The sequence below is a fragment of the Channa argus genome, chromosome 24 (assembly GCF_033026475.1).
Source record: "Channa argus isolate prfri chromosome 24, Channa argus male v1.0, whole genome shotgun sequence".
Taxonomy (NCBI): domain Eukaryota; kingdom Metazoa; phylum Chordata; class Actinopteri; order Anabantiformes; family Channidae; genus Channa; species Channa argus.
In genome coordinates this window covers 1,366,640-1,392,900 of record NC_090220.1, presented here as the reverse complement: position 1 = coordinate 1,392,900, position 26,261 = coordinate 1,366,640, and the positions used below count along the sequence as shown (strand labels likewise).

The following is a 26,261-nucleotide window of genomic DNA, read 5'->3' as shown; positions in this document are numbered from 1 at the left end:
GCACAGTGAAGCTGACCCCTCTCAATGAGCCCCACAAGAAAGCAGCGTTGATTATCTATTATGTGCTAGTGCTGCACTGAAGAATATGAAAAACCCGTTGGATCTGAGAATCAGTTAAAACTAAAACCTAAAATACTGTCAATTTTTTTATCGAGCTAAGTTGCCTTTATTTAAAGAGGAATAGCTTTATCACTTGCATGCGTTCAGATTTCCAACTGTGCAAACGGAGCCTTTCCTTCTCTGTCTCTGCTTTAATATGTTGAATTTTATGCGGATCAATACTATCGACCAATACCAATCACCTGGATCAATCACGACCCCTAAGTGGGGGGAGGCGGTGGGTGAAAAAGATGCATTCTGGGTGGAAATAGGATGCGGAGAATGTCCGCAAGTAAAAAACGCCGTCAGCCGGGTGGAGGCTTCACTCCAGCCAATCAGGTTGCGGGTATGATGTTAGAGGGCGGGGCAGAGACGCACGCTTCCTTTCATAAATGAAGGAAAACCTGTCTTTCAGCGTGTAAGGCACACGTCTGATCGCGCAAACTTCGCTGAGAGACAAGAGGTAAGAGATAGCCGCGTGTGTGCTGGTGCGCATTATAGCGATTATTAGAAATACAAAATGCTCTGTCAGCTGTTGAAAGTCACCACAGATGTTTCGGTCGCTTTGCAGCTGAACTCCGCTAAACATCTTATGTGTGTTCTGGGAAACAGTGTTCAGACATCTTCCACTTTGCATGCAAACGTTACAATCCGAATTAATGAAAGTAGACCGTTTAAAATATGAGAAGAGCTTGATAAATATGTGCAGTATTCATTCATTTCTAGTTCCCTTGTTGGCCAAATTGTAATGCTGTTGGCTTCGTGGTGCGCGTTTTTCAGTACGTTACTGAATAATGTAACTTATGCCAGCACCCTTCTTTAATTGCCCACTGTGGCAGTGAAAACAGAACCCAATACAACATTGCTGAGTTATTTAAAACTGCATTAAATACAATCTCTCATCAACTGAAGTTCCCCACTTGACTCAGTAATCCTGCTTCATTAGGACCTCACATCCACTCAGGTAAGTTGTTTTAGAGGACTCCGGTATAAATGATGGGAATGAATTCAACATATGCACGAAGTTGGGTTTATAATTTCAGTTTGCATGTGTTTGCAGCAGAGGAAATGAGAGGTCTCCCATAGTTGCATGAGCTCGAACTAGCAGACCTGTTTGTAAACTGAAATTTTCTCCTTTTTGTAGTCAAGAGGCCAACATGTCTGACAAGAAAGCAGTAATAAAGAATGCAGACATGTCTGATGAAATGCAGCAGGATGCAGTAGACTGTGCCATGCAGGCTATGGAGAAGTACAACATTGAGAAGGACATCGCTGCCTTTGTCAAAAAGGTAAATGGGGTCCATTTTACCGCTCCCTTAAATGGAAAAACAAACTTCTTTATGAGGCCCTAATTATTTTTGCATATCCTGTAGGAGTTTGACAAGAAGTACAACCCCACGTGGCACTGCATTGTTGGGAGAAACTTTGGCAGTTATGTGACGCATGAGACGAAGCATTTCATCTACTTCTACCTGGGTCAAGTGGCCATTCTGCTGTTCAAGTCGGGCTGAAAATCCAAACATGCCCCCCTGAAACAACTTTTAATTCAGCCCTTATGTAATACTTCTGTACCACTCATTAGCTGCCACTTTTCTGCAGATCTGCCTGCCTCCTGGTGGTGTGCTCACCTCAGGCTGTTTGTCACCTACGCTACTGCCACGAGTGGAAGGCGCTTTAGTCATGCCTGTAATGGTGGTGTACTGTTCCTTAAAGAAAAGCCAGTGTAAAACTACGTATGCCAGCGTTCAGTCAGCATTTGCACATCTGGCAGGTTAACATCACTCATAATTTCTGGATCTTTTGCTGTGCGTTAATGCTTGTGCATTTATTTCATATTGATATGTTGTATAATAACTTATTTTCATATAATTAAAATGAGCGACAGAGTTTTTGTTGTAATGCCTTTAATTTACAGTGACCAAGGCTGAATAAAAATGCCATGCTGTTGCTCTCACTTAATAAATATTACATACCAACAGACTTGTTTTGTAGATGCTTGAATGCTCCTGTTTCCACTTCAGTTGTGACTGTTTACAATGTTGATGTGATCTATAGCTCAGAATGTTATTTAATGTACAATTTGGTGTTGTGATTTTTCCACATTTAGCACAACTTTAAGGCAATAAATTGGTTTCAAATCTGTCCCTTGAATTTGTTTCACTTCAGTGTATAATGTTCCAACTTTTTTTTTTTGTTGCTTCCAGACATTACAGATGCTTTAACATGCACCAGACATTTGAGAACATGCAGGTTAATGGCAGATTCATATCATGTTTTAAATTTTGCCACACTTGGCTTAACCCCTGGAATTTACCTGTGAATTATAAGGAATAATTTTTGTTTGCAAAATAACAGCAGAATGCTTTTGTGTGCATCTGGTTTAATGCAGCAGAAGGGTGTATATTTTAAGGTATTTCTCAAAGTACTTTTATGCTTGAACATCTACTTGCCTATACTCCTACACTGACCTAAGAAGCTGTTACAAATAACCCCTGAGATTAAAAATTTCATCCAAAAACATGATTAAATTTAGACTTTATAGCATGGAGCAGTGGCAGAGCTAGTTCACAATACCATCCCATTGTGCTGCTTGCAGGAAGGCTAAATGATTTAATGCTACATTAATAGTTAAAATGGGCAGCTGTGAAAAATTACTTAGTCTTTTGATAACTCAATATTTATCTCAATATTTAAGTTTTTCTTCGTAGGAGTGAATTTTCACATGGTGACATTTTTGTTTCCGAGGCAGAGGGTGAAAGTGGGTAGTAGGCTGATTCGTATGTAGGGGGCAGTAATCGTTCTGACATTCGGCTGTAAAACCAACGAACAAGTAAAATACTTCCGGGGACAGAAACATGGCTTCTCGCATTGTATTGTCAGCACCGGCTCCTGGCCGAATTGGTGTCCCCCCTTTCCCTCCGGTGGCTCTATCCGCGGAAGCACCGCCGTTCATCCCTATGACCACGGATGGTCTTCCGATCGACCCCCCGTCGGACGCCGAGAAACAGTTTTGTCGCTGCGCCGCGAAGCTCCGAGCTCTGCGGACAGACTCGGGTCAGCTGCGAGAGGACCTCAACCTGCTGTTTGACCAGCTCCTGTCCGAAAACTACAGCAGAAACTTCGCCGCCAACGTCATCATCCGACCGGAGGTAACACATGCTCGTGTCGGCCCTGTGACTTACAGGCGCCTGAAACTGTGTTGTGAACGATACTGGAGAACTTCAGTCAATAAAAGCCCGGAAACGTACGTTGAGGTTTACGTGCTGTCACAGTAACTTCAGCGTCACTGTGTCTTAATTTAGACATCATTTCGTTACTACTAATACAAATGGCACCTCAAAGCTTTAACTCCAGGAAAGATGTCATATCCTGACAAATACTGTTTCCTTTTTACTTTTCTTTGATCTTTACATCAAATGACCTAAATGTCTGCATTTTGCAATTGGTGGTGATCATCACGTGTTGTAATTGCCAGTTGTTTTTTGTTGTGTCACATCAGTGAAATGTGTCTGGGTCGCACACAGAGCTCACTTGTCTTTCCAAACCGGCCACTTTGACTCCTCCAACTGCCACCATTTCTCCAAAATACAGTACATGCTACCAGCCCCACAGCTCTCCCCCGCAGCTAAGACGTAAACCCAGTTACCTTTGCCCCCATCTAACCACCTAACTAACTAACTAACCACCTAACTAACTAACTAACTAACTAACAGTCAGGTGGTTTGTTAAAGCTGTATTGCTTTGATCAATGCAGCTTTAACTGCTTTCACAGAAAATGCTATAGGACCATTGGAAACAACATAAAACATAGCAGCTGGCCGCATTCATGTGAGTTGCTAATAGTCCTACAGCAACCTATCAAACACAGTAGCATTTATGAATCGCTGGGTATTTAGCTGCCATTTTATTGTCCCAATTAATTCCTTTTCTGTTTTTTTTATCATTGTATTATCTGACAATGAAAAGATATAAAACTCCTCTATGAACTAAATAAACATACGTGCTATCCAGAACTGTTTAATATTTCAATATTGCTGAGAAGACATTAATTAGTTTGATCCTCTTAATTTCTGTTTCAGGATGTGTGCACTTTGCTGGAACATGCCAGCGGTTTGGTGCCGCTGAGTCAAGAACATTTAGTCATCAAACTCTGCCAACTAATACATCATCTGCTTAATCAGCTAAAGGTAACAACATAGCATAGACTACACATCCACACATGCACCGATTGTAGGTAGCAATTTTTTAAATACTGTTCTCACCGATTCCTTTTTAAGATAATAATGGATGACCAGACATTGGATGTGTTGGTGAACTATACTGTCCGTGCACTGAAGGTGTGCAGTACATGGACGCACTCAGATGTCCTTCTGGCACTCTCCACAGTAGTGTATGGGAACGGGCATCAATGCCAGCAGGTAGGTACTGAATTTGATCAAGGTTTCGAAAGTGCGTTGAAAACAGTTTGATATTTACATTGATGTTTCTCTCATTTGCAGCATCTCATTGACTTACTGGGAAAAGATGGCATCCTCCTGCGTTATAGTTCTCCATCTCAAACTAATATCGAGTTACGTCGTGTTTCCCTAACCTGTATGGCCAACATCTGTTTCAGGTGGGTTTTAGTATCTTTACAAATTCAGCCAATAGACCAATTGTGTAATTTTATATTATTTTTTTAATGAGAAGCCACTTCATTTACTGTTACTTGGGTCTGATCTGGTCAGTTTTCTTTTATTAGCCACTTAGGCTGTAAGTATGCACATTTTAATAATGGCCAGTCTGAGCAGTCTGCAGCTACACAGCAAAATGTGATGCACTGTGTGCAGAGGTAGTAGGAATACAAAAGCTCAGCACTGACGAAAAATTTAAGCATTGGACTAAAACGTTCTCTACTACAGGTTCCACTTAAAGTTTTTTGCTCAAGTAAAAATACTCAGCAGATTATCTACATTTTACCTAGAGTACAAAAGTGAAAGTACTTCACTATAAACTAGTCCGCTATGAGGATGGCAGCTGCTTTCGCTTGGATTCACAGTGCAGTGAGGGGCAGACAAATACACATTTGTTAGAAAAAAAAAACCTAGTTCGCAAATGCTTATTGTTTCCTTGAAGTCCTGTCGTACATTATTTTAGCACTTGGTCATAGTGGATTTTCCTTGGTCTAGCCTCAAGACGCAATGTCCAAAAAACAATTCATAATGATATTTATGTGCATTCTGTCATAAACTGGCATCTTTTATTGTATTTTTTTTTTAGCCAAATGTTCCATGGTGGTAATTGTGTATGTGGTCTGCTGGACTTTGATTCTCCAGAATCCCTGGTCAGCCACCTTTGGATGATCAGTACAGAAGCACGTGTTTCGGACTCTTCTTGAAAACTCTGCACTCACCCAAACCTCCCAACACTGATGAGCTTTTCTACTGTATGGTATGGATGCATATTGTATTAAAATGCTCAGTGAGGATTATTGAATTGGAGCTAACAGTACCTTACCTGGTGTCCTCTGTGCAGGTGGTCCAGGCAGCATTAAAGGGCCTTCAGAGTTGTGTGTCATGTGGAAAGTGGAAATTTGGTGGAGAAGAGGAGCTTGGATCTGTACTGGCTGCAGTTAAGGTGAAACATTAACATCACTTTATTATTGTCTTGTTTTTATCAACTGCCACACACTCTGCATGACAGTGGATATTGTGGTAATAATTTGGAGGTTCTATTAAATTTACAGAGACTCATGTTCCAGGGAGCTCCAGGTGTGAGTGTGGAATGGCCAGCTGTGTTGTACCCAGCACGTCTTCCTCAGTACGAGGGTGTCTCTGCACCAAAACCTACCGAGCCACCAAAATCCTCTGAACCTCCAAAAGATGCTGCTTTGCCAGGCAAAGCTTTAGGGGTTAGATTTACCCTTATATAATATCTGTGTGGTCTCAGTTCTATCGAGGACCATCAAATCATGGATGAAACACACATTTTTGGTTGAATTTGTTTTCTTCCTCAGAATAAAAAGAGGAAATCCAGAGGTAAGGGAAAGAAGATGACTATTGAGGAGAGGAGAAGTGATGATGGAAATGAAGGTGACAGAACAGCAATGCCCGCTTTTCAGAAAGAAAGGGGAAGGGAGGGAGGCAGAGGTGAGGGGGATTCTTTGTTTAAACCCTCTGTCCCATCTCTCTACCCAACCTGGAAAAGAAACAGCTCTGATTCAGAATTTTCCGACCAAGAAGGCAACGCACAGAGCAAGTTAAGGTACAGAAAGCAACTGCTTATCTTCATTCATGTCATGAATTGAAAACGTACACACAAAAGGTTTAACCTTAACCATGTACATGTGAAGTAACTAATGTTGGTTGCAAAAGCAGATGAGTTTGTTATATTTCCTTTATGAAAGAGTTAAAATGCATATTCACTGTTCTCTATTCCCACTCTTGTTCTCTTTCAGACTCTACCATGGTCGTGTACGTCAGGGAGCTCTGCAGTGTTTGCTTGCGGTGGTGAAAAGTGTCGAGAAGAGGACTCTTTATGGGTACTGGTCCTCCTTCATCCCCGACTCTCCTATCGGAGGACCACCACCTCTCAATCTCCTTACAATTATACTAAAGGATCCATCACCAAAGGTAAAATCTCCACTCTTTTCTGGCTGTGGTGTATATAAGAACTCAAATTTCTGAGTTAGACGCTCACAAGATTATCCAGACCTCATCCTCTGAGCCCCCTGGTAAAAAGTCCAGACTATGTGTGTGAGCTGGCGTGTGGAGCACGCTGCTCTGTAACAAATTGTCGGAAGGATTTTTATGTGAGCGAATGAGAGTCTGACTCGGAGAGTCTCCCACCGTGTGTTAAGTGTGTGAAACACCACTCTGGCCAATCTTCATAGCTCATATGTGAAAGAGGCTTTACAGTTTTCCTGAACTAATATGACGTTAACGTTTCTCTCCTCTCTCTTAGGTTCGTGCGTTTGCACTTCAGGTTTTGTCAGCCATGCTGGATGGCTCCCGTCAGTTCCTGGCTGTGGCTGAAGATACAACGTCTCCTCGCACATCTTATACACCCTTCTCTTTACTGCTGGCTACTGCTGTCAGAGAGCTGCACCGTGCTCTTAGTCTGGCTCTGCTGGCCGAGACCTCCTCTCAGACTCTGACACAGGTCATAAAGGTACATTTGCTTGGTAAAGTTCCACGTTTGATGCTAGCCTGGGAGCAAGTTTTATTGTTTTGCTTACTGCTTCTGTGCGCCACCATTCCTCTGAGTCTATAAATAGAAAACCTTCTATAAGACTAATTATTGTTCTTGAAATTAATTTAATTGACCTTCTGTTAGTGTGGTAGAGCCAACTCTATTACCCAAAAATGATTTAAAGTACTGGATGTGACTGTTGTTCTCATCTTGGTTAACCAGAATTTAGTTGGATAGACAGTTTGTTTAAACGTTAAGCATAAAAAATTATTTGAGTAGTAGTTGAGTCCCAAGTAGTTGGGGACTGATGCCTCCCAGGAAAAACAAAGCATTTTGTTAGAAGAATAGAATGAGCCTAATACAGAGATGATGGCATGTGAGTTTATTGTCCTAAAAGCACATATCCTGCTTCTATCTCTGTTAGTGTCTGGCCTACATGGTGGCAAATGCTCCCTACCACCGTCTCAGCCCTGGACTGCTCAGTCCGCTCTGGAAACAGATCCGTCCTTATGTGCGCCACAGAGGTCTGTATTTTGTAAGCGTTCTCAAAAATTGGTCATTGAGTTGTGCTGCTTTTAATACAACCATTCTCTGTTGTTAGACGTGAACGTGCGCGTGTCTGTTCTGACACTTTATGGGGCTCTAGTGACAACTCAGGCTCCTCTTTCTGAGGTGCAGCTCCTCCTCCAACAGCCAGAGAGCAGCAGCAACAGCACTGGGTCATTCACACCGCAGGACTCATCTCTTAGCTGGAGACAAAAAGATGGAGTTTCCTCACCCTGTCGCACACCAGTTACACATTCTCAACGCAGCTCACACACACAATCCCCCCCCGTTCCTCACACACCAGGTGAGGGGGACAGTGCCCCACCATGGTTGCTGCAGCTCTGTGTTACCCTGGTGACTCAGCCTAGAGAAGATCAATCGGACAGCGAGGGAGCGGGAACAGGAAGTGGTACTGCTCTGGAGCCCTCCCCTGTTCGACTAGAAGCTCTACAGGTGAAACAGAAAGTGGCAAAAAAAAAAAAAAAAAGAGTGTCTAGCTGCAGACATTTCTGATATCTGAAGGTGTTTTGTGTGACTTGTGAATGTTTCAGGTCTTGTCCCAGCTGGTGCGTGGCTACTTCTCTCTAACCCAAGCATTTCTGCAAGAGATAAGGCAGGTGAGCGCACGCTGTCTTGGGGAGACAGACCCCTCTATACAACTACATGGAGCAAAGGTATCGTCCTCATTACATTATACATTCTGATAATTCATTTGCAGTTGCATTATCGGTACGTCAGTAATTTAGAAATGACAAAATCTTTCGCTGTCTTTAGTTACTAGAGGAGTTAGGGACAGGAATTATCCAGCAGTACAGAGCAGAGAACAATGTGCCTGAGAGTGCAAGGGTCCCCATGAGTCAAGTAAGTACAGTCTTCACTATAAATACTGCATTATTGCAGATCCGCATAACCGATTTAACTGTGCACAACGTAGGTGGTGCGGTTTTGGTCAGAAGTCTTAAGTGGTCCACTGAATGGAGCACTGCAGAATGAACAACATCCAACACTGCAGACGAGCGCCTGCGACACACTCTCCTCCATCCTGCCTCAGGCCTTCGCGCAGCTGCCTGTGAGTACCCCTCTGTTTGAACTGCTAATACTAAGCTTCATGGAGCTGCGTTTGTGACATGTAATGTTGTTAAAGGATAAGACGCAGCTGATGTGCATCACTGTGCTACTGGGGCTGACCTACAGTGAGAACTATCTGGTGAAAACTGCAGCTATCAGGGCTCTGGGAATCTACATCTTGTTCCCGTGTCTGAGAGAGGTAAGGATACGGACCAGCAGCGATGGGGATGACGAGAAGCAACTAGAATCTCAACATTCTGCCAAGAACTTAAAGACTAGAAAAAACTACAGAATCTAGAGTTTTCAATCTTATCTGAGGGGAATGATGTCTTTTTATTTATTTATTTTTTTCAGGATGTAATGTTCGTAGCAGATACAGCAAACACTATCCTTGCTGCGCTTGATGATCGATCTACAAATGTCTGCGCCAAGGCTGCCTGGTCTCTTGGGAATCTCACAGACACTCTCATTGTCAATATGTAAGATAAAATAATTGTTTTCTTTAGAAAACACATTGCATGATATGCTAACACCTTGAATAAATAAAAGCGTGGAATACCTTAGCAAAATATTATTAACCTATTTTAAGAATAAAAAAGACTGATTTTCAGCTCACTGATTTTGGATAAAACCTGGTCTTCTGTCTCATCATTAGGGAGAGTGTTGGTGTGGACTTCCAGGAAGAGTTATCAGACATGCTGCTCCTCAAAATGTTGCAGGCAGCCACCCGAGCTGCAGCCGACAAAGACAGGGTGAGAGAGCGTTCACTGATGACCATGCATCTGCTTATGTGTCAGAGAAAATAGACTGACCATCGCACTGATAAAATAAATATTCTTATGAGATTTGTAAAACCACCAGGTAGCTCATTGGTGTTCTATGTGTTTTAACAGGTCCTCACAAAAGTATGAGTGTGAATCCATAACTTGCTGCATTAGACTTGAGTTTTGTTTGGTGTTCAAATGAAAGTGGTGTAAGAAAAGAAAAAAATCCATTGTCTACTGTAATTCTGTGGCCAGCCACACTGGTTTATTGCACCTAAACATCTGTAGGTTCTTGGGTAATCTAGCAAGCACAAGGCAGAGTTCTTTTATCAGGATAAATTCACCAGTGAACTAATGGGAACTTGTGATTTACTTGTAATATTCTATGGTATCTGTTCTATGGTATCTGCATTCTTTTCCTTCTTTTTGCCTGGCTCTCCTCTATCTGTACTTGTGGCCTCCCTTCAAAATACTCTCAGGTGAAGTGTAACGCAGTGCGAGCACTTGGGAATTTACTTCATTTCCTGCGCCAGAATCAGCTGACTCGGTCTGTGTTCCAACGCCCACTGGAAGACGCAGTTCGAGCTCTTGTGAAAACTGTCCAATCGGAAGCTTCGATGAAGGTCAGATGGAATGCCTGTTATGCTTTGGGAAATGCTTTCAGAAACCCAGCCCTGCCTCTTGGTAAGTGTTTATTCCCAGGGTATTTACTTGTCTTTGTCTTTATAATAACTGGTCTTATTAGAAATTAGAAAACACAATGAACACCTTATCTTCTCTTCCCACTCTGCAAGAAGGGGAATAGGCTCATATGCCAAAATGTTTGTTTAAACCTACTGTATTCTACAATGTTGAGACATCTGAAGTTTGCTTCTCACTTTATTTTTTCTCACGTCACCTTAACAGTTAATTTCGGTTTTCTATCTTCCTGTCAGATTCAGCCCCATGGTCTTGTGAGGCTTTCTCTGCCCTCTGCCATGTTGTTACTTCCTGTAAGAACTTCAAGGTGCGGATCAAATCTGCCGCTGCCCTGGCAGTTCCTGCCCACCGTGGCTGCTATGGGAGCACGAAGCGATTTAGCTGTGTGTGGGATTCGCTGGCCACAGCACTCGAGAACAGTGAAGACACAAACGACTTCTTAGAGTACCGCTACAGCGCCAGCCTGCGACACACGCTCTCACAAGCTCTCCTACACCTGCTCAGCGTCAGCCAGTCCCCGGACATGCCCGCCCTCGCGGTGTCACTGGCCAGTGAGAAAGGGAGGGGCATCAAAGAGCATTTGGTCAAATATCTCAGAGCAGAGGAAGGAGGGAGAGAGGGGGCAGAAGGTGACAAAGATGCAGGGGCTGGCAGTTCCAACCCTCAGCAGAGGATTGGAAGTCTGCAGCAAACTCTGATCAGATTAAAAGAGTTGAAGGCTGAAGGGCAAGGCGGAGGAGACGAGGAGAGTGGAAAGGAGGTAGTAGTAGATTTTTTGGAGGATTTGCTAAAGACCTGTGAAGAGCTACAGAGCTATAATACTGACATCTCTAATTGAAGCTCTGGATTTCTGTAAACTGGGACCAGAAAAGCTTGAGGTTCGGTTTAAGATAGATCAAGTGGGCATGAGAAACATCCAACCACAAAGTAACAAAATGGCAACTCAAGATTTGTAACAACGTGATCTGAGGACATCACAAGGAAAAATAAGTCTGTCTTCAAAAGCTTACATAGAAATGTTTTTATTTAATTTCATATCTTCATTTTAGGTGGAGCGGTTAGCGTTGCCGCCTCTCAGCTAGATGGTTGTGGGTTCACGCCCCGGCCGTGGCCTTTCTGTGTGAAGTTCGCATGAGTTTCCTCCTGTTACTCCAGTTTCCTCACACAGTTCAAAAACATGCATGTTGGGTCCATTGGCAAAACTATAATTGCCCGTAGGTGTGAATGTCAATGTAAGTGGTTGTCTGTCTGTGTATGTCTCTCTGTGGCCCTGGCGATCTGTCCAGGGTGGACCCCACCTCTCGCCCAATAACAGCTGGCATAGACTCCAGGCCCCATGACCCACACAGGATAAACGGTGACAGATAATGGATGAATGTTCATTTCAAAGGCCTGAATTTGTCAGTGGATTTCTATTTCATATTTGTTTTTCCTAAATGCTAAGAACAAATTAAGAGACAAATATAAAGACTCAGGTTATGGCTGGGTAATAATTTGTTTTTTTAATTTCAATGCAATCATTGAAAATATGAAAACATATTTTCATATGTTACAATTCTTTTGTACAATATAATTAATGTGAACAAACTAGATACCTGAAATGCCTTGAGTGATGTGTTATTTTTTTTATGTAATTTAAAACTATAGGAAATGGTTGATTGCATTAAACATCATGTTCTATGTTCTATTGTTGATTTGACCAGCAATGTGTTATATCAGTGTTAGAAAAAAAAATGATTACCACACTTATATTTATTTCAAATTACCCAGTCAAAATTCAGAATAGTGTACACTACAATGTCTGCCACAAAGTAAATACAGCGTTTCTCCACAGTAGGGTTTTAGATTCACACTGCGTAACTGTACCTACAGTACAGTGTCAGAGAGATATTTGATCCGGTCTTGCAATGTGCTGTTTCCTTTATGTTGACATTAAATAGAGATGTTTACCTACATATGTTCCTTGGTCCTTGTTAGATACTTAAAATTGTCTAAGTAACAACTTGTGCTTGTAAAACTGCCAGCTACACACATTACACAAAAAATCTACAATATAAAATTATTCTTCCACCCGACGCACCATACAAATATACATTAATAAGTCATTGCTGCTCCTTTCCATTTTCAGTTTTATAAAGAGAAATACTCAATCCACGGCCTACTGCCATTTATTAATTTCACCTGTTATTATCTCATGCCTTATACATTTAGATACATAAGCTGGGCTTTTGTAATGCACTTATTTAATATCCTATGCCCATTTTTAAGTTAAATATCAAGCACTGGCTACACAGATGATATATATCAGTTCATACCTCCTTGCTATATTACTAGTACCTACAGAAAACACATTAGTCAGATACATTTTTATATTGGGTTATTTAATTTGATGACTTGGACAATGGACAATTTATTTGACCCATTTTAAAATGTACCTTGTCACTTCAAACCATAAACTGTGAAAATATATACCTCAATATACCTTTTATGTACTAAACCAGTCAGCTACTAACAAGTAACAAACAGGGAGATGAAGAGTATTGATAAACCTATAACCACTAGCATTAAAGCAGCAATAACCAATCAAGGGTAATCAGGTTAGCAGTACCAATATACTGCAGTCTCAAAAATCTGCTCCAATCAACATCCAGCTCATTTGTATGGCTAAACAAATGGATGCCATATTTTAACCTGGTAATACATCACTGCACCCAGCCCTCCTCCCTGCTCTGCTATGCTCTGCCTTTAACATTTACATTTAGATTTACATTTAGTCATTTAGCAGACGCTTTTATCCAAAGCAAGAATCTGAGTCAAGGAGAAAACATCAAAGCAAAGTCCTGTCAGAAAAGTGTCACGAAATGCAAGTGCAAAAAAAGAGCAGAAAGGAAGTTGTTGTTTTTTTCTCTCTTTTTTTAATATATTTAAGTGCAAAGGAACATTATTCCTTTAACAGCAGGAATAATTGCAATTCTCTGCTTGGTTACAGAGGCAAATCTTAAAAGTCTGGGTCAAAGCAGGCTAAAAACCTAATAAAAGTCAGTATTGCTTTATTAAAATGTTATGAATTTGGATAATACATATAGCCAGTAGGGGGCAGCCAAGTTGAGAGGTGGATTGTGCGGATGTTGATTAGTGATGGCTGGATTCAGACAGACCACGTTTCTGTAGAAATGGACGCCTTCGACTTGTTTCGGAAACTCGGAGCTGGAGCGAAGTTTGACCTGAAAAGGTTTGGTCAGGATGCTGCTCGGTTTAAGGTAAATATAACATATGTAGATAATGACATAGTGGACAAAAAACATGATCGGTAATAAGAGGATTGACCACGGTGTATGTATCTTACGAACCCCAGTGTACACTGGCGTCGATGCATGTTTCCGTGGTTGTTTTTCGGATATTTAACTGTTATCGTTATATTTTTTACACTATAAAAAGCTTTAGCACCTTGTTACCGAACCCATAAGACACATTGTAGAGCTCGTCTAAATATGCACACATGCTGTATTCCTGTCTCTTTTCGTAGATCAGCAGATCTCACGCAGGACAAGCGTCTGCAGATCCTCTGTCTTCGATCGATTTCTTTGGGACAGTACCAGCCAGTGGAGCTCAGAGCAGGACAACAGGACAGGAGGAGAATGAAGGAGGAGAGGAATTTGATGAGGGAAGTGACAGTGGAAGGTGTAGTGTAGGAGGCAAAAGGAGACGAAAGGATGAAGTAAAGGATAAGAGAAAGAAAAAGACAAAAACCAGCCAAGTGGAAGGTAATGCCTTATAAAAGTTGTCCAGCTTTTCAGTTCCAATCTTAGGTGACCTGAGATGAACTTAAAAAAACAGAACAATACATTGTATATGTTAATAAAATGTCAAATGCTGTTATTTTGATCTATTAATGGGATTTAATAAAATCCCACAAAGCTTTGTCCACTGTGTTTAATTTGGAAAGTTCGCATCGCAAACATAGTATGTGCCATGATAATGATTTAAGTGATGTAGGGGTCCATTTCAGAAACTCACTACTGTTTCTCTTTTTTTTTTTCTTTATCTGATGGAAGCTGATGACCAACAAGTAAATAGCATTGAAAGGACCGGCATCGCCTGGACGTCATCATCAGACAGAAAGATCAGAAACTTGGCAAAAGATGGGAAGGAGAAAAACTCACTGAAGAGGCTGAAGCATCTTCATCAAGAGAAGGTCCAATACAATCTACAACATAAAAACTCTTTTAGGACAAGCCTACAAAGACGTTGTCCTATGTTTTGAACATTTCCCTTTGTCATTTCTTTATTTTTTAGGTGAATCGGTTTCGCTCACAACACCGTATAAATGTGCACGGCTTCGATTTGCCGGACCCAGTGTGCACTTTTGAGGATCTGCGATCAGAATATAGTCTCAACCCACGTGTCCTTCAAAACCTCAAAGAAGCAGGGCTGACCTCCCCAACGCCAATACAAATGCAGGCCATACCTCTCATGATGCATGTGAGTACAGACACATATTTCGTGGTTTGGCAGCTGTATACAGATGGTGTTTTTGTGATGTTTTCTATGCATCTGGGTTATCTGTCAGGGTCGGGAGCTTCTGGCCTGTGCTCCCACAGGGTCAGGAAAGACTCTGGCTTTCTGCCTCCCGTTGCTTGCCCACCTGCAGCAACCAGCCAACTTAGGATTTAGAGCTGTGATCATCTCTCCAACCAGAGAACTGGCCAGCCAGGTACACAACACACACATACAGACCCTTATATATATATATCACTGGAAGATATCTTGCTATGATTTAATTATAGTGTTGTGGGAAGTTTTTAAAGCTGCATTGACAAAGTAAATAAGCTGTGGATGCAACAAAGCCATCGCCTTAAAAAGCCTTTCAGGGAACAAGGTTGGTCTTTAATCCTTGAGGAACATTTGTTTGGGGAGAGCCAAGCGCGAGCCTCCGACCCTTTGGTCGGTGAGTGGCTACTCTACCAACTGAGCTACTGAGCCGCCAGGTGGCTTTAATAATGTGACTTACTTTAACACCTATACATGTACAGTGTTTTTGTTTATATTACAAATACATCTGCTGGTTATTCTGTGATTTTAAATTTAGCTGGTAAAGTTTTTACTTCTATTTTAATGGTTTCCCTGAGTTTTGCTGTATTGTCTTCAGACCTACAGGGAGCTGCTTCGCCTCTCGGAGGGAGTCGGATTTAGAGTTCACATCATAGACAAAGCTTCTCTGGCAGCCAAGAAATATGGACCACAGTCAAACAAAAAATATGGTAAGAAATGTGTTCACAGATAAGGTGAAATCTAAAATGCCGTTGCCTTTCTTTATTGTTTACCATCGATGTGCTGTGTGTAGATCTACTTGTCAGTACTCCAAACAGACTCATCTTCCTTCTCAAGCAGGATCCTCCAGCTATTGACCTCAGCAGGTAACGTTTAACCTTTTGTTTGCTGACTTGTCTGTTTCGCCACTGTGAACTAATGAAGGCAAAGAAACTGATTGTTCTTTTATGCTGTTGTTCAGTGTGGAATGGCTGGTTGTTGATGAGTCTGATAAGCTGTTTGAAGAAGGTAAGACGGGCTTCAGGGAGCAGCTCGCCACAATTTTCCTGGCCTGCTCCAGTTCAAAGGTGCGCAGGGCTTTCTTTAGTGCAACCTGCACGCAGGACGTAGAGCAGTGGTGCCGCCTGAACCTTGACAACCTCGTGTCTGTCAACATTGGACACAGGTAACTTTTTTTCTCAGATCATAATGCTCTCACTGTTATGCATATATGTTTTTTGTTTTTTTGTATTTTTTTTCCGTCACATTAAAAAAACGTATCTTCCCAGAAATACAGCAGTTGAGACGGTGGAACAGGACCTGCTGTTTGTCGGGACGGAGAATGGCAAATTGGTGGCTATGAGGGACATCATTAAAAAAGTATGGATACTCCAGAGAAGTTATTGTTTTAGGCTTGTAAACTCCGACATGTGTTGGGGAAAATTTACGAAGCAAAAGATTTAAACAACCACAAGTTGTATTCTGCACACACTGGAAGGCCGTCTTTTGCTAAATATGACACATATGGAAAGGTACAGTCCATGATTCTTTGTGATTGCATAGATTCTGACACAGAAGTAATTGTCAGTGCACATGCTGAGGGCCATGCTCTGTGTCTGCTTAACAAGTCAGTAGCAGTTATTGTGTTTGCTGCAGACATTTAATTAACTGGATTCAGTGCAGATGTTGGTTGCAGACATAAACCACATCTTGAGACTGTGGTGAGAGAGTTTTGGAGTCTGCAGCTTTTGAGCAGTGTTTAGTTCTGTTCAGCAACAGTTGTAGTTGCTATAACTGTATCTGTTTACCTGTTTATTACTAAGAAGAAAGTGTAGGACCTGAGATTAACTGATGTCCAACTGGGGCGATTACAGGGTTTCTTGCCTCCCATGTTGGTGTTCGTTCAGTCCATAGAACGAGCCAGGGAGCTTTTCCATGAGCTGGTGTATGAAGGCATCAATGTAGATGTCATCCATGCAGAGCGCACACAGCAGCAGGTAAACACAGACCCTGAACAAACTGTATCGTTTCTGTGTCACTGATGTGCAAGATAATACATTTTCCTCCCCGGACTTTTTTTTTTTTTTTTTTTTTCAGAGGGACAATGTAGTGAATAGTTTCCGGTCTGGGAAGATTTGGGTGTTGATCTGCACAGCTCTGCTTGCCCGAGGAATTGACTTTAAAGGAGTTAACCTAGTGCTGAACTATGACTTCCCAACCAGTGCTGTAGAGTACATCCACCGAATTGGTTAGTTTAGTATGATCATTATGTTTTTTGCTGAAATCAGTGCCTTTTAAGATAATTGATATATGTATAAACCAAATATTTGCCGTCATGAATATTTGAAATGTAATTTAATGTCTTATGCCTAATAGCTATTGTATCATTATGTTCAACATATTTATTCACAAGATAACAAACTAATCACAGTATGTGCTTTTCCTTAGGACGTACTGGTCGAGCTGGACACCGGGGGAAGGCCATCACCTTCTTTACAGAAAACGACAAGCCACTGCTGCGCAGGTATGTAAACTTAGAAAACTTCGAACTGTATTGCTTTGCAGACAGAATACATCTTATTGTTGTGTGTCTGTTAGACTTCGCAAATTTAGTTTAAATTATTTTAACTTTTATTCTCTATGGCATCCCCCTTTTCCTGCCAATCTCTGCTCTCTACTGTCAGAGGCATAAAGCTGGAAAACAGGTTGTGATGGATGTTAAGGCCGAATTATACGTCTTCGTCAATATATGTAAACAATGACGAGGACCTCAGTTTCCACAAAAGGGCAATATTGCTTTTAACCCACCTCAATTAACTGAAAATGAAGGAAAAGATCCAGAAACAGACTTTATATGTCCATGTTCTACAATTCACTCGACGTCTGTAAAGGTAAACATGGATTTCAGTGATAAAATGGACGTGATTAACTCCAGACCCCTGCAGGAATGGTTCTTGGCAGGATGCTCTGCTGAGGTGTGTTCTACTGAACTGACTTTCACAGATGTACAGAGCAGACAATTATAATGACAAGAGGAAATATGTGAAGCTTTTGGAGTTCTGTTGTTTTCTGCAGTCATTGCTTAGATGTGAAGTATTGGAAAGACATAGGGAACAACAATGTCCTGTCCTTTGTTGCTATTTATAAAACCTAATTTTCCTTTTTGAAAACAAAAAGTCATAAGTTTAAATACACAGTGAAACAAACTTATACAGAGATTTGTGACGTGTGCACATCAGGGGCTCTGCAACCTACATTTACCCATAATTCCCTTCTCTGCATAGGTCCGCGGCAACATTTACGTGTATTGAAAGTGAAGTATAACTCGGCCTTTAGTAAAGTACCAGCTAAATGGGCTGAATATGTTGCATTTGGTTAACTTTTATCTGACTCATTTATTTTTAAAAAATTCTGAAATACAGTACTAAGTTACAGGTACTCAAACTTACAAAATTACATGTATTTAAACAATACATCATATGACTTTTACTATACACCATGCATGACTTTTGTATTTGCTTTTTTGGTAATGTGTTCAACAATCTTCTACTTTCTTATTTTGCACCTTTTTCCAACAGCATCGCTAATGTTATAAAACAAGCTGGCTGTCCTGTACCTGACTACATGGTTGGCTTCAAGAAGATACACAGGTATGTTAAAGGGGATGGATAATGAAATTCTTTTTTGTGAATTCTTCCATTTCACTTTTGGTTGTAATCAATTATGTGTATTTCTTTATATTTCTTTTAGCAAAGTAAAGCGGAGACTTGAGAAGAAACCTCCCAAAAGGAGCACCATTTGTACAACCCCTCGCTTCTTAATGAAGAAAAAAGGCAAAGCACCTAATAAAAGACAGAAGCAGGCAGATTGTGAAAGGAAGGAACCTCAAACAGCCACACAGAAGTTAAAGTAAGGAAGGTGGGGGATTGCTCCTTCATACTTAAAATTGTCCTTTGCATTTACTTCTCAAAAATGTTAACTATTCATGTAGGATTATGCATTAAACAGCCCATTTTGACAACATATATTAAATAACCATTTAACAGTTTGTTTCAGTGAAAAGCGGACTTTTATTTTAATATTTTGCTGTTAAGATATGACATAACTTGTATTTTCAATGTTAAGTCTTATATCTTTGGAATTTACATATATAAGATATGCGTTGAACACATCAAATGTATTTTTATTATTTTACATGACCCTATTTACCATACTGATAAGTGAATAATGGCTGTGAACACATGTCATTTCTAAGTGAAATGCAACTTATACTCTCTGTCTGTATATGAGAGACATTGAAAAACAGATGCTGTTATTCAACGATATATTTTGAATAAAACAGGTTTCAGGTAAATCAAAGTGCCATCAGATTACTCTGAATCATGCAATGATAATAGTAAAAAATATACTACTATAGATAATAGTAAAAATATACTTTAGTTTATTGTTTTGCAGTCCTAATATTGAATTCACTTTAAAATAAAATGATGTAAACTGTGGCACAAGTCAAGGATGCTTTTCAAAAATTGCTAAAACTCTGTCTATTTTTCTTGGGACTAGGAAAACAGAGAAGAAAAAGAAGCCACAACAGGGGTAATGGAGGACAGGATGAGGAGGATGAAGAAGGATATGGATAGTTTTTTTTGCAGTCTGATGTACGATTTTTCAAATGTCTTTGTATTATCAGAGTCTAAAATAAACTTTTATATATTTGTGCTTGTTTATATTTCTGTTATGTCTGCTCACTTGCGACTTGAGAAATCGACAGAACACATCAATAAAAATGGATATTCAGTAGGGTTATCAGTAACTGTTGAACTAACAAACTAGAAACAAGGGTGTGGATTGAAATAAGTAAAAATATTTTTTAAAGCAGCAATGAGAAAATGTGTTTGTTTAATGTCTCTAATACTTGTGAATTAATGTCACAGTTTAATGTAATAATAGTAATGTACAGTCAGTTCAATAAAATGGACATGTCCGATTCCTCTAGATTAGATTATTAATACTTGTGAAAGGATAAATAGTGTTTTATATGTTGCTCCAATTAGGACAGCAAGGTGCTGGAGTAGTTAGCGCTGCCCGGCGCCAAGATTGGCGACCTGTCCAGGGTGTGACCCACGTGTCGATGACAGCTGCGATAGGCTCCAGCGCCCCGGTAACTTACTCAGGCTTAAGCGAAATAATACTTTGATATATAATAAATGTGTTAAAAAAGGTTTTAGCTCAAAGAGCAATAGATTTTCTGAATATAGCAACATCGGCAGATCTCAGTTTGACATATCTTGACTGTACTAACAGTCATTAAAGTAGACACATTAGGCTCTTTAAATTCCACGGTGCGTTAACGTCATCATAAATCTACAGACTGGCAATTTACAAGTAGGCTGGAAAACATCGCGATATTTGCTTTGAAATCTCGCCCATGCATTATACTGCGGAAAACCCCGTTAAGTCTTCCTTTCTCAACATGGCACCGAAGGTGAAGAAGGAAGGTCTGTCAATCCTAACATTTTGAATTAAATTACCGTTTAATCTCCACCAATAGTACCTTGAATTTTCCGAAAATGTTTCCGATATGTAAGAGCGAACTGTTAGGTGTTTAAATAATTTTGGGGACTACTGTCGACAGTTTAAATATGGATCTAACTCGAGCTGTTTCCCCGACGTGTAAGCGTGAAGCGTGATTCTATGCTAATACTAGCATGTTGGTATTGACGGTATTGATTGTATAAACCTGTACAATGGTGTTCTGATGTCTTCCTCAACAAACCACGGAGTAAACTTTTAGACACTTATTATCCAAAGCCTTAGATATTAATGGAGCTACGTTTTACGTTGTAGCTATATCGATTAGCCAGCTGCTTTTTATGTTGCCTCAGTTACTGTAACGCAGCTTTCACTACACTTGAGAAGGCCAAGTTTTTATTTTATCATAAATTAACCCCAATATAGTAAAACGTGACCCATTTCGTTAGTGGTTCTTTTGGTAGGTCTATGTCTCCGTAAGGGCTTAATGTAACATTAACTTTTCCCTAATGTAGTCATGCTTGGAAAAGTCACCCCCGGCTTTTGGATGTTAAAGCACATTGATGAAGGCTAAAGTAGCTCTTTACTGAAAAAGCACTAAAGGAAAAAAAGTGGAGAAAGGAGTTTTTGTTGTGGCTTCATGCCACCACGTGAGATGTGTGTATTGGTTGCTAGCTAATTAGAATCTAATTTAGTCATTGTTATGAAACACCAGCTTAAATGGTTTTCTCTGAGAGAGAGAGAACTCTATAGTGGAACAAACTGTATTTGTACGTTTAAAATATTTGAGAGGACCAGGAAGTTGCAGTTACAGCATCATTTTGTGGCATATTTTCATGTTAAAGTTAGTTAGTCACCCATGTAATGCATGGTGTTTTTGTTGTAGCGGTCCCTGCCAAGACTGAGGCCAAGTCAAAGGCTCTCAAGGCCAAGAAGGCTGTGCTCAAAGGTGTACACAGCCAGAGGAAGAAGAAAATCAGGACCTCAGCCACCTTTCGTCGCCCTAAAACCCTCCGTCTCCGCAGACAGCCCAAGTACCCTCGCAAGAGTGCTCCTCGCCGGAACAAGTGAGTGACTGCACAATGCTGAAACGTAGGCAGAAATTAAACCTGGTGCATATGATGGTAAAAGCGATCAAAGTATGAAGAAGCATGATTCTAACTTATAAACTACTGATGCACCCAAAATTCTTTATTACTGGAGAAAAACAAGCACTTGACTTTGTGAAGTGGGTAGCTGGCCAGGATTTTAGGGGTCTGTTTTTTAGCAACTGTGCATCGGAACAAGTAAATATTTTTAGCCTAATGTATATTGTTTTCCTGTAGGCTGGATCACTATGCCATCATCAAGTTCCCCTTGACAACAGAGTCTGCCATGAAGAAAATTGAAGACAACAACACACTTGTGTTTATTGTGGACGTCAAGGCAAACAAACATCAGATTAAACATGCTGTTAAGAAGCTGTACGACATCGATGTCGCCAAAGTCAACACACTCATCAGGTATGACTTATTGATTAGTATTGTTAAATTAATTTCATTTGAACATGTTTTTTCTACCACCTACTTTCATGACTTCAGCATGTGCTTATTTTGTTCCAAATGTATGTTCAGGCCTGATGGTGAGAAAAAGGCATATGTTCGTCTTGCACCAGATTATGATGCGTTGGATGTTGCTAACAAGGTGAGTCCAGTTCCAAATGATTATGTTTTCAGATGTTGGTAATTCTGTGCAAGTGATGTCAACTTTTATGTGATCTGAATGTGTGTGATGCATTCAAAGGAACCACTGATGCCAGAAAGCAAGCATACGCATTTATTTAATCTGGTGGATACCATGTAATTCTTGGCTTTGTCTTCTTTACAGATTGGCATTATCTAAACTGTGGCTGAAGAGACATGTGAAAAAATAAATCTTTGTACAAATGGGTTCATTGTGTTTGTCTTTGTGTGAGTTGTCTTCGCAAAACAAGGTTTTATCAGCTTTTACATGACCTTACTTTTATTCTCCAGCTGTGTGGAAAAACAAAAAGTAGCAAATGAAAATTAATTTGAATCTTTCATGAAAGTTTTTATTTCAAGGGCACTTGTTTCAAATGGTAAGATGTTTAAAAGCACATTAATGGATTCCAGTATGATTGTCACCCACTTTTTCAATAACAGAAATACTGAAATTATCATCTGACAGTTTTAACAAACTGAATTCTACCTTTAAAAGGTTATAATTAATGGAAGAGCTGCTGTTGGGAATTGCATTAGATTATTGCACCTAATGAAGTCGCCAATGTGTGTAAGTTCACGTAGGGAATAAATGTAATTACAGAGGACAATTAATGTTTATTAGCCTAAATAAGCACACTGGAACAAAGTTTGGTCATTTTGTTCCTACGTTTACTGGACACACTAGATCATTCACCTCCAATATAACTATAGTACAGTAAATCTACATTTGTTATGTTGGTTTGGCTTTATGCTTCCACAACAAACAAAAAAAAAATTGATTCAATCTTTTTCTTCATTTAGCTTATTAATATGGGAAAAAACTGTGACTGCTGTTTGGTTTGATTTACTGTACTACTCCCTAAATGCTTAGTAATGAGCAGAATACCACTTTGTTAAACATGGCATCTTAAATGATAAAGATTTACAGGAACAATTTAGTTCACATATTAGTGAACAACAATTAGTAAACAACAAGCTTACTGGCTTTTCTAATGAATATAATTTGTATAATTATTTACATTCAATTGCATCATAGTAATACAGTGGGGCAAAAAAGTATTTAGTCAGCCACCGATTGTGCAAGTTCTCCCGCTTAAAATGATGACAGGTCTGTAATTTTCAGCAGAGGTAAACTTCAACTGTGAGAGACAGAATGTGGAAAAAAAAAAATCAAAGACATCACATTACAGGATTTTTCCTGTGTAAAATAAGTATTTGGTCAATAACAAAAAATTGACTCAATAATTTAACCTTCGTTGACAGAGGTCAAACATTTCATGTGGGTCTTCACCAGGTTGTCACACACTGTAGCTGGTATTTTGGCCCATTCTTCCATGCACATCTCCTCTAGAGCAGTGATGTTTTGGGGATGTCGCTGGGCAACTTTTAACTCCCTCCACAGATTTTCTATAGGGTTGAGGTCTGGACACTGACTAGGCCACTCCAGGATCTGAAATGCTTCTTACGGAGCCACTCCTTCGTTGCCCGGGCGGTGTGTTTGGGATCGTTGTCATGCCGGAAGACACAGCCAAAATCTCACGATACATGGCCCCATTCATTCTTTCCTTAACATGGATCAGTCGTCCTGTGCCCTTTGCAGAAAAACAGCCCCAAAGCTTGATGTTTCCTCCCCCATGCTTCACAGTGAGTATGTTGTTCTTGGGATGCAACTCAGCATTCTTCTTCCTCCAAACACGACGAGTTGAGTTGTTACCAAAAATTTCTATTTTGGTCTCATCTGACCACATGACATTCTCCCAGTCCTCCTCTGGACCCTCCACATGGTCACAGGCAAACTTTAGACAGGCCTGGACATGTGCTGGCTTAAGCAGGGGGACACGTCTGGCACTGCAGGATTTGATTCCCTGTCGGTTTGGTCCCATCTCTCTGCAGGTCATTCGCCAGGTCCCCCCATGTAGTTCTGGGATTTTTGCTCACCGTTCTCATGATCAGTTTGACCCCACGGGATGAGATTTTGCGTGAAGCCACAGATTGAGGGAGATTATCAATGACCTTCCATTTTCTAATAATTGCTCCCACAGTTGATTTATTCACACCAAGCTGATTCACTCTTCCCAGCCGTGTGCAGGTCTACAATTTTGCTCCTGGTGTCCTTCAACAGCTTTTTAGAGTCTGACTGTTTGAGGCTGTGGTCAGTTGTCTTTTATACAGATAAAAAGTTCAAACAGGTGCCATTAATACAGGTAACGAGTGGAGGACAAAGGAGCTTCTTAAAGAAGAAGTTACAGGTTTGTGAGAGCCAGAAATCTTGCTTGTTTGTTATTGACCAAATACTTTTGGAATTTATAAATAGGTTAAAAATCCTACAATGTGATTTCTTTAATTTTTTTTCCCCACATTCTGTCTCTCACAGTTGAAGTTTACCTATGATGAAAATTACAGACCTGTCACCATTTTAAGCGGGAGAACTTGCACAATTGGTGGCTGACTAAATACTTTTTTGCCCCACTGTACATCTAATGCCATAAGCAAAAAGTTGGTCAAAACTTTACGTTCTTTCGTCCAGGTTGATAACTGTCTGTCTTTTATTTTATTCGCGTTTGAGATGATTTATTTTATTTTAGACTTATAAAAATCAACTAAATTAAGGTAATGTTCATCATTGTGATTTTATGCCACATGTTAAAGAGCTATGATGTCCAAGAGGAGGAATTGAACCCAGTTTAATCTACAATACCAGACACCTGGTGAACATGCTCTTTGAAGTGGACCCTCCCCCTAAAATGAAAATGTGAGTTATTTCCTAATAGGTATATTCAATACACTTCTAACCAGTCTGTCTCCCCGGTGGGATTGATATGGCAGCTGTGCTGTGCAAACTGGGCTTCAGTGAGGTGGTTGTTCGCTCTAAAATGGCGGCAGGAACCAGCACGTTTGTTCTGGGCTACGCCGTCCATAGGCTCTTTGCTCTAGTTCGCATAAGCATCACTCTGGTGTCTGTACCTCTCATCGTGCACCATTTCAAAAAGACTGATCTCTTTAAACCAGCCGCACATTCACCCTGATGACCCCGCTCCCCTCCCCTGCTGCTTCGTACATCATACATCCAGACTCTTTATAGTCATAGTTCATTTCTGTACATATCTCTGTACTCATTTACCCTCAACTATCAACGTTTTGTCATTGCACTTGTGAATTCAGGCAAAAGGTTTTCTACATTGGTTCCGGAACCAAAATTGTTTGTTTAGCATTTAAAAAAAACTGCTCTTCAACCACCTGTGTATTGGGGGTTGTGTCTTAATTATTGTGCTTTCCAACCCCCCTCCCCCCTCTTTCAGAAGGAAGGTTTGTCTCTTAATGCATTGGTTTCCCTGAGGGTAAAGTGGAAAAAGCTGTTATCTGGCAAGGCCACGTTCTGTTACATGTATAAGCAGAATCAGTCTGGCTCCTTACTTAGCTCAGAATCTCTCTCTGACCTCTCTTTTCTTGTTGTTTTGCCATCTTGTCATCCATTTTCCTCTCTTCCTGTCTCTTTGCTGATGTCCCCCTCAGTTATTCTCTTCCTTCTGTCTATCCTGTTCTCTAATCTTGCAAATTTCACTACCCGAGCAGTAATTCCAAGCACATTAATCTCAGAGTGAAGCTGATCAGAGCTACTCAGTTTTTCCTGAGTAAATTGACTATATTGAACTATTAAAAGAAAAGTTCTCTTTAATATTTGGTGTGTTTTTATTATGAAGATACCATCACACCCAAACAGGTCATTTTGATTAGTCTATTTGCGCCCGTTTATCAATACGTTTACATTAGCAATGAACCCGGAGACTGTGAGTAACATATAAATAGTTCCATTTTAACTTTGGAGAAACCCCCAGGTTTATTTGAGCTGCTTGTTTTATGCTTTTTAACTACTGAAGCTCTTCAGTTTGGTTTTATTTGTACACTGGGGATTTATAACATTTATAATTTAGATTTAAAAAAGATGATTAAATGCAAATATTACAATTACATTGTTACATTTGATAAGGTCTTAAAAGGATGGGGAAGAAAAACAGTTTCCCTTTCTTACCACACTGGGGAGCTCCTGAACTACAAACACTGTAATGTTTGTCCTCCCAGTCTCTGGTACCAACACGTGAAACACTTGTCATCTCTTATTAAGACTGAAGATCTT

The 26,261-nt window shown here is 40.3% G+C and overlaps 4 protein-coding genes and 1 non-coding gene across 9 annotated transcripts; all 5 read left to right on the top strand.

The window, feature by feature from the left end:
- The first annotated feature begins 435 nt into the window (after nt 1-435).
- Nucleotides 436-2,250, top strand: LOC137109036 (dynein light chain 2, cytoplasmic-like). Of its 2 annotated transcripts, XM_067494359.1 has the most exons (4): nt 489-562; nt 1,012-1,063; nt 1,244-1,388; nt 1,473-2,250. In XM_067494359.1, the coding sequence occupies exons 3-4, from the start codon at nt 1,257-1,259 to the stop codon at nt 1,608-1,610; spliced, it is 270 nt and encodes an 89-aa protein (XP_067350460.1). In that variant the 5' UTR covers nt 489-562; nt 1,012-1,063; nt 1,244-1,256; the 3' UTR covers nt 1,611-2,250. The 2 variants fall into 2 exon arrangements, with proteins under 2 accessions (XP_067350458.1, XP_067350460.1); XM_067494357.1 differs by lacking the exon at nt 1,012-1,063 and having other exon boundaries at nt 436-562.
- Nucleotides 2,251-2,926: 676 nt separating this feature from the next.
- heatr6 (HEAT repeat containing 6) lies at nt 2,927-12,299 on the top strand. Of its 3 annotated transcripts, none has more exons than XM_067494650.1 (20): nt 2,927-3,248; nt 4,179-4,286; nt 4,377-4,517; nt 4,599-4,714; nt 5,415-5,529; nt 5,614-5,715; nt 5,825-5,989; nt 6,095-6,342; nt 6,536-6,710; nt 7,042-7,248; nt 7,694-7,793; nt 7,871-8,268; nt 8,367-8,489; nt 8,590-8,676; nt 8,750-8,884; nt 8,960-9,082; nt 9,238-9,362; nt 9,539-9,635; nt 10,127-10,331; nt 10,583-12,299. In XM_067494650.1, the coding sequence occupies exons 1-20, from the start codon at nt 2,955-2,957 to the stop codon at nt 11,182-11,184; spliced, it is 3,666 nt and encodes a 1,221-aa protein (XP_067350751.1). In that variant the 5' UTR covers nt 2,927-2,954; the 3' UTR covers nt 11,185-12,299. The 3 variants fall into 3 exon arrangements, with proteins under 3 accessions (XP_067350751.1, XP_067350752.1, XP_067350753.1); XM_067494652.1 differs by lacking the exon at nt 2,927-3,248 and adding an exon at nt 3,326-3,343; XM_067494651.1 differs by lacking the exon at nt 8,960-9,082.
- Nucleotides 12,300-13,446: 1,147 nt separating this feature from the next.
- On the top strand, nt 13,447-19,589 carry ddx52 (DEAD (Asp-Glu-Ala-Asp) box polypeptide 52). 2 transcript variants are annotated; one of them, XM_067494837.1, is made up of 15 exons: nt 13,447-13,606; nt 13,873-14,110; nt 14,402-14,541; nt 14,643-14,828; nt 14,917-15,060; nt 15,496-15,607; nt 15,691-15,763; nt 15,859-16,062; nt 16,166-16,256; nt 16,751-16,873; nt 16,974-17,124; nt 17,325-17,400; nt 18,455-18,526; nt 18,627-18,785; nt 19,437-19,589. In XM_067494837.1, exons 1-15 carry the CDS (start codon nt 13,472-13,474, stop codon nt 19,471-19,473), a joined length of 1,941 nt encoding a protein of 646 aa, XP_067350938.1. In that variant the 5' UTR covers nt 13,447-13,471; the 3' UTR covers nt 19,474-19,589. The 2 variants fall into 2 exon arrangements, with proteins under 2 accessions (XP_067350938.1, XP_067350939.1); XM_067494838.1 differs by having other exon boundaries at nt 18,627-18,794.
- A 654-nt stretch (nt 19,590-20,243) lies between these two features.
- rpl23a (ribosomal protein L23a) lies at nt 20,244-22,333 on the top strand. Its single transcript, XM_067494836.1, has 5 exons — nt 20,244-20,371; nt 21,292-21,472; nt 21,731-21,907; nt 22,019-22,088; nt 22,272-22,333. Exons 1-5 carry the CDS (start codon nt 20,302-20,304, stop codon nt 22,284-22,286), a joined length of 513 nt encoding a protein of 170 aa, XP_067350937.1. The 5' UTR covers nt 20,244-20,301; the 3' UTR covers nt 22,287-22,333.
- On the top strand, nt 21,517-21,587 carry LOC137109298 (small nucleolar RNA Z17). Its single transcript, XR_010912292.1, has one exon. It is a non-coding gene; the product is annotated as a small nucleolar RNA Z17 (small nucleolar RNA).
- Nucleotides 22,334-26,261: the final 3,928 nt, after the last annotated feature.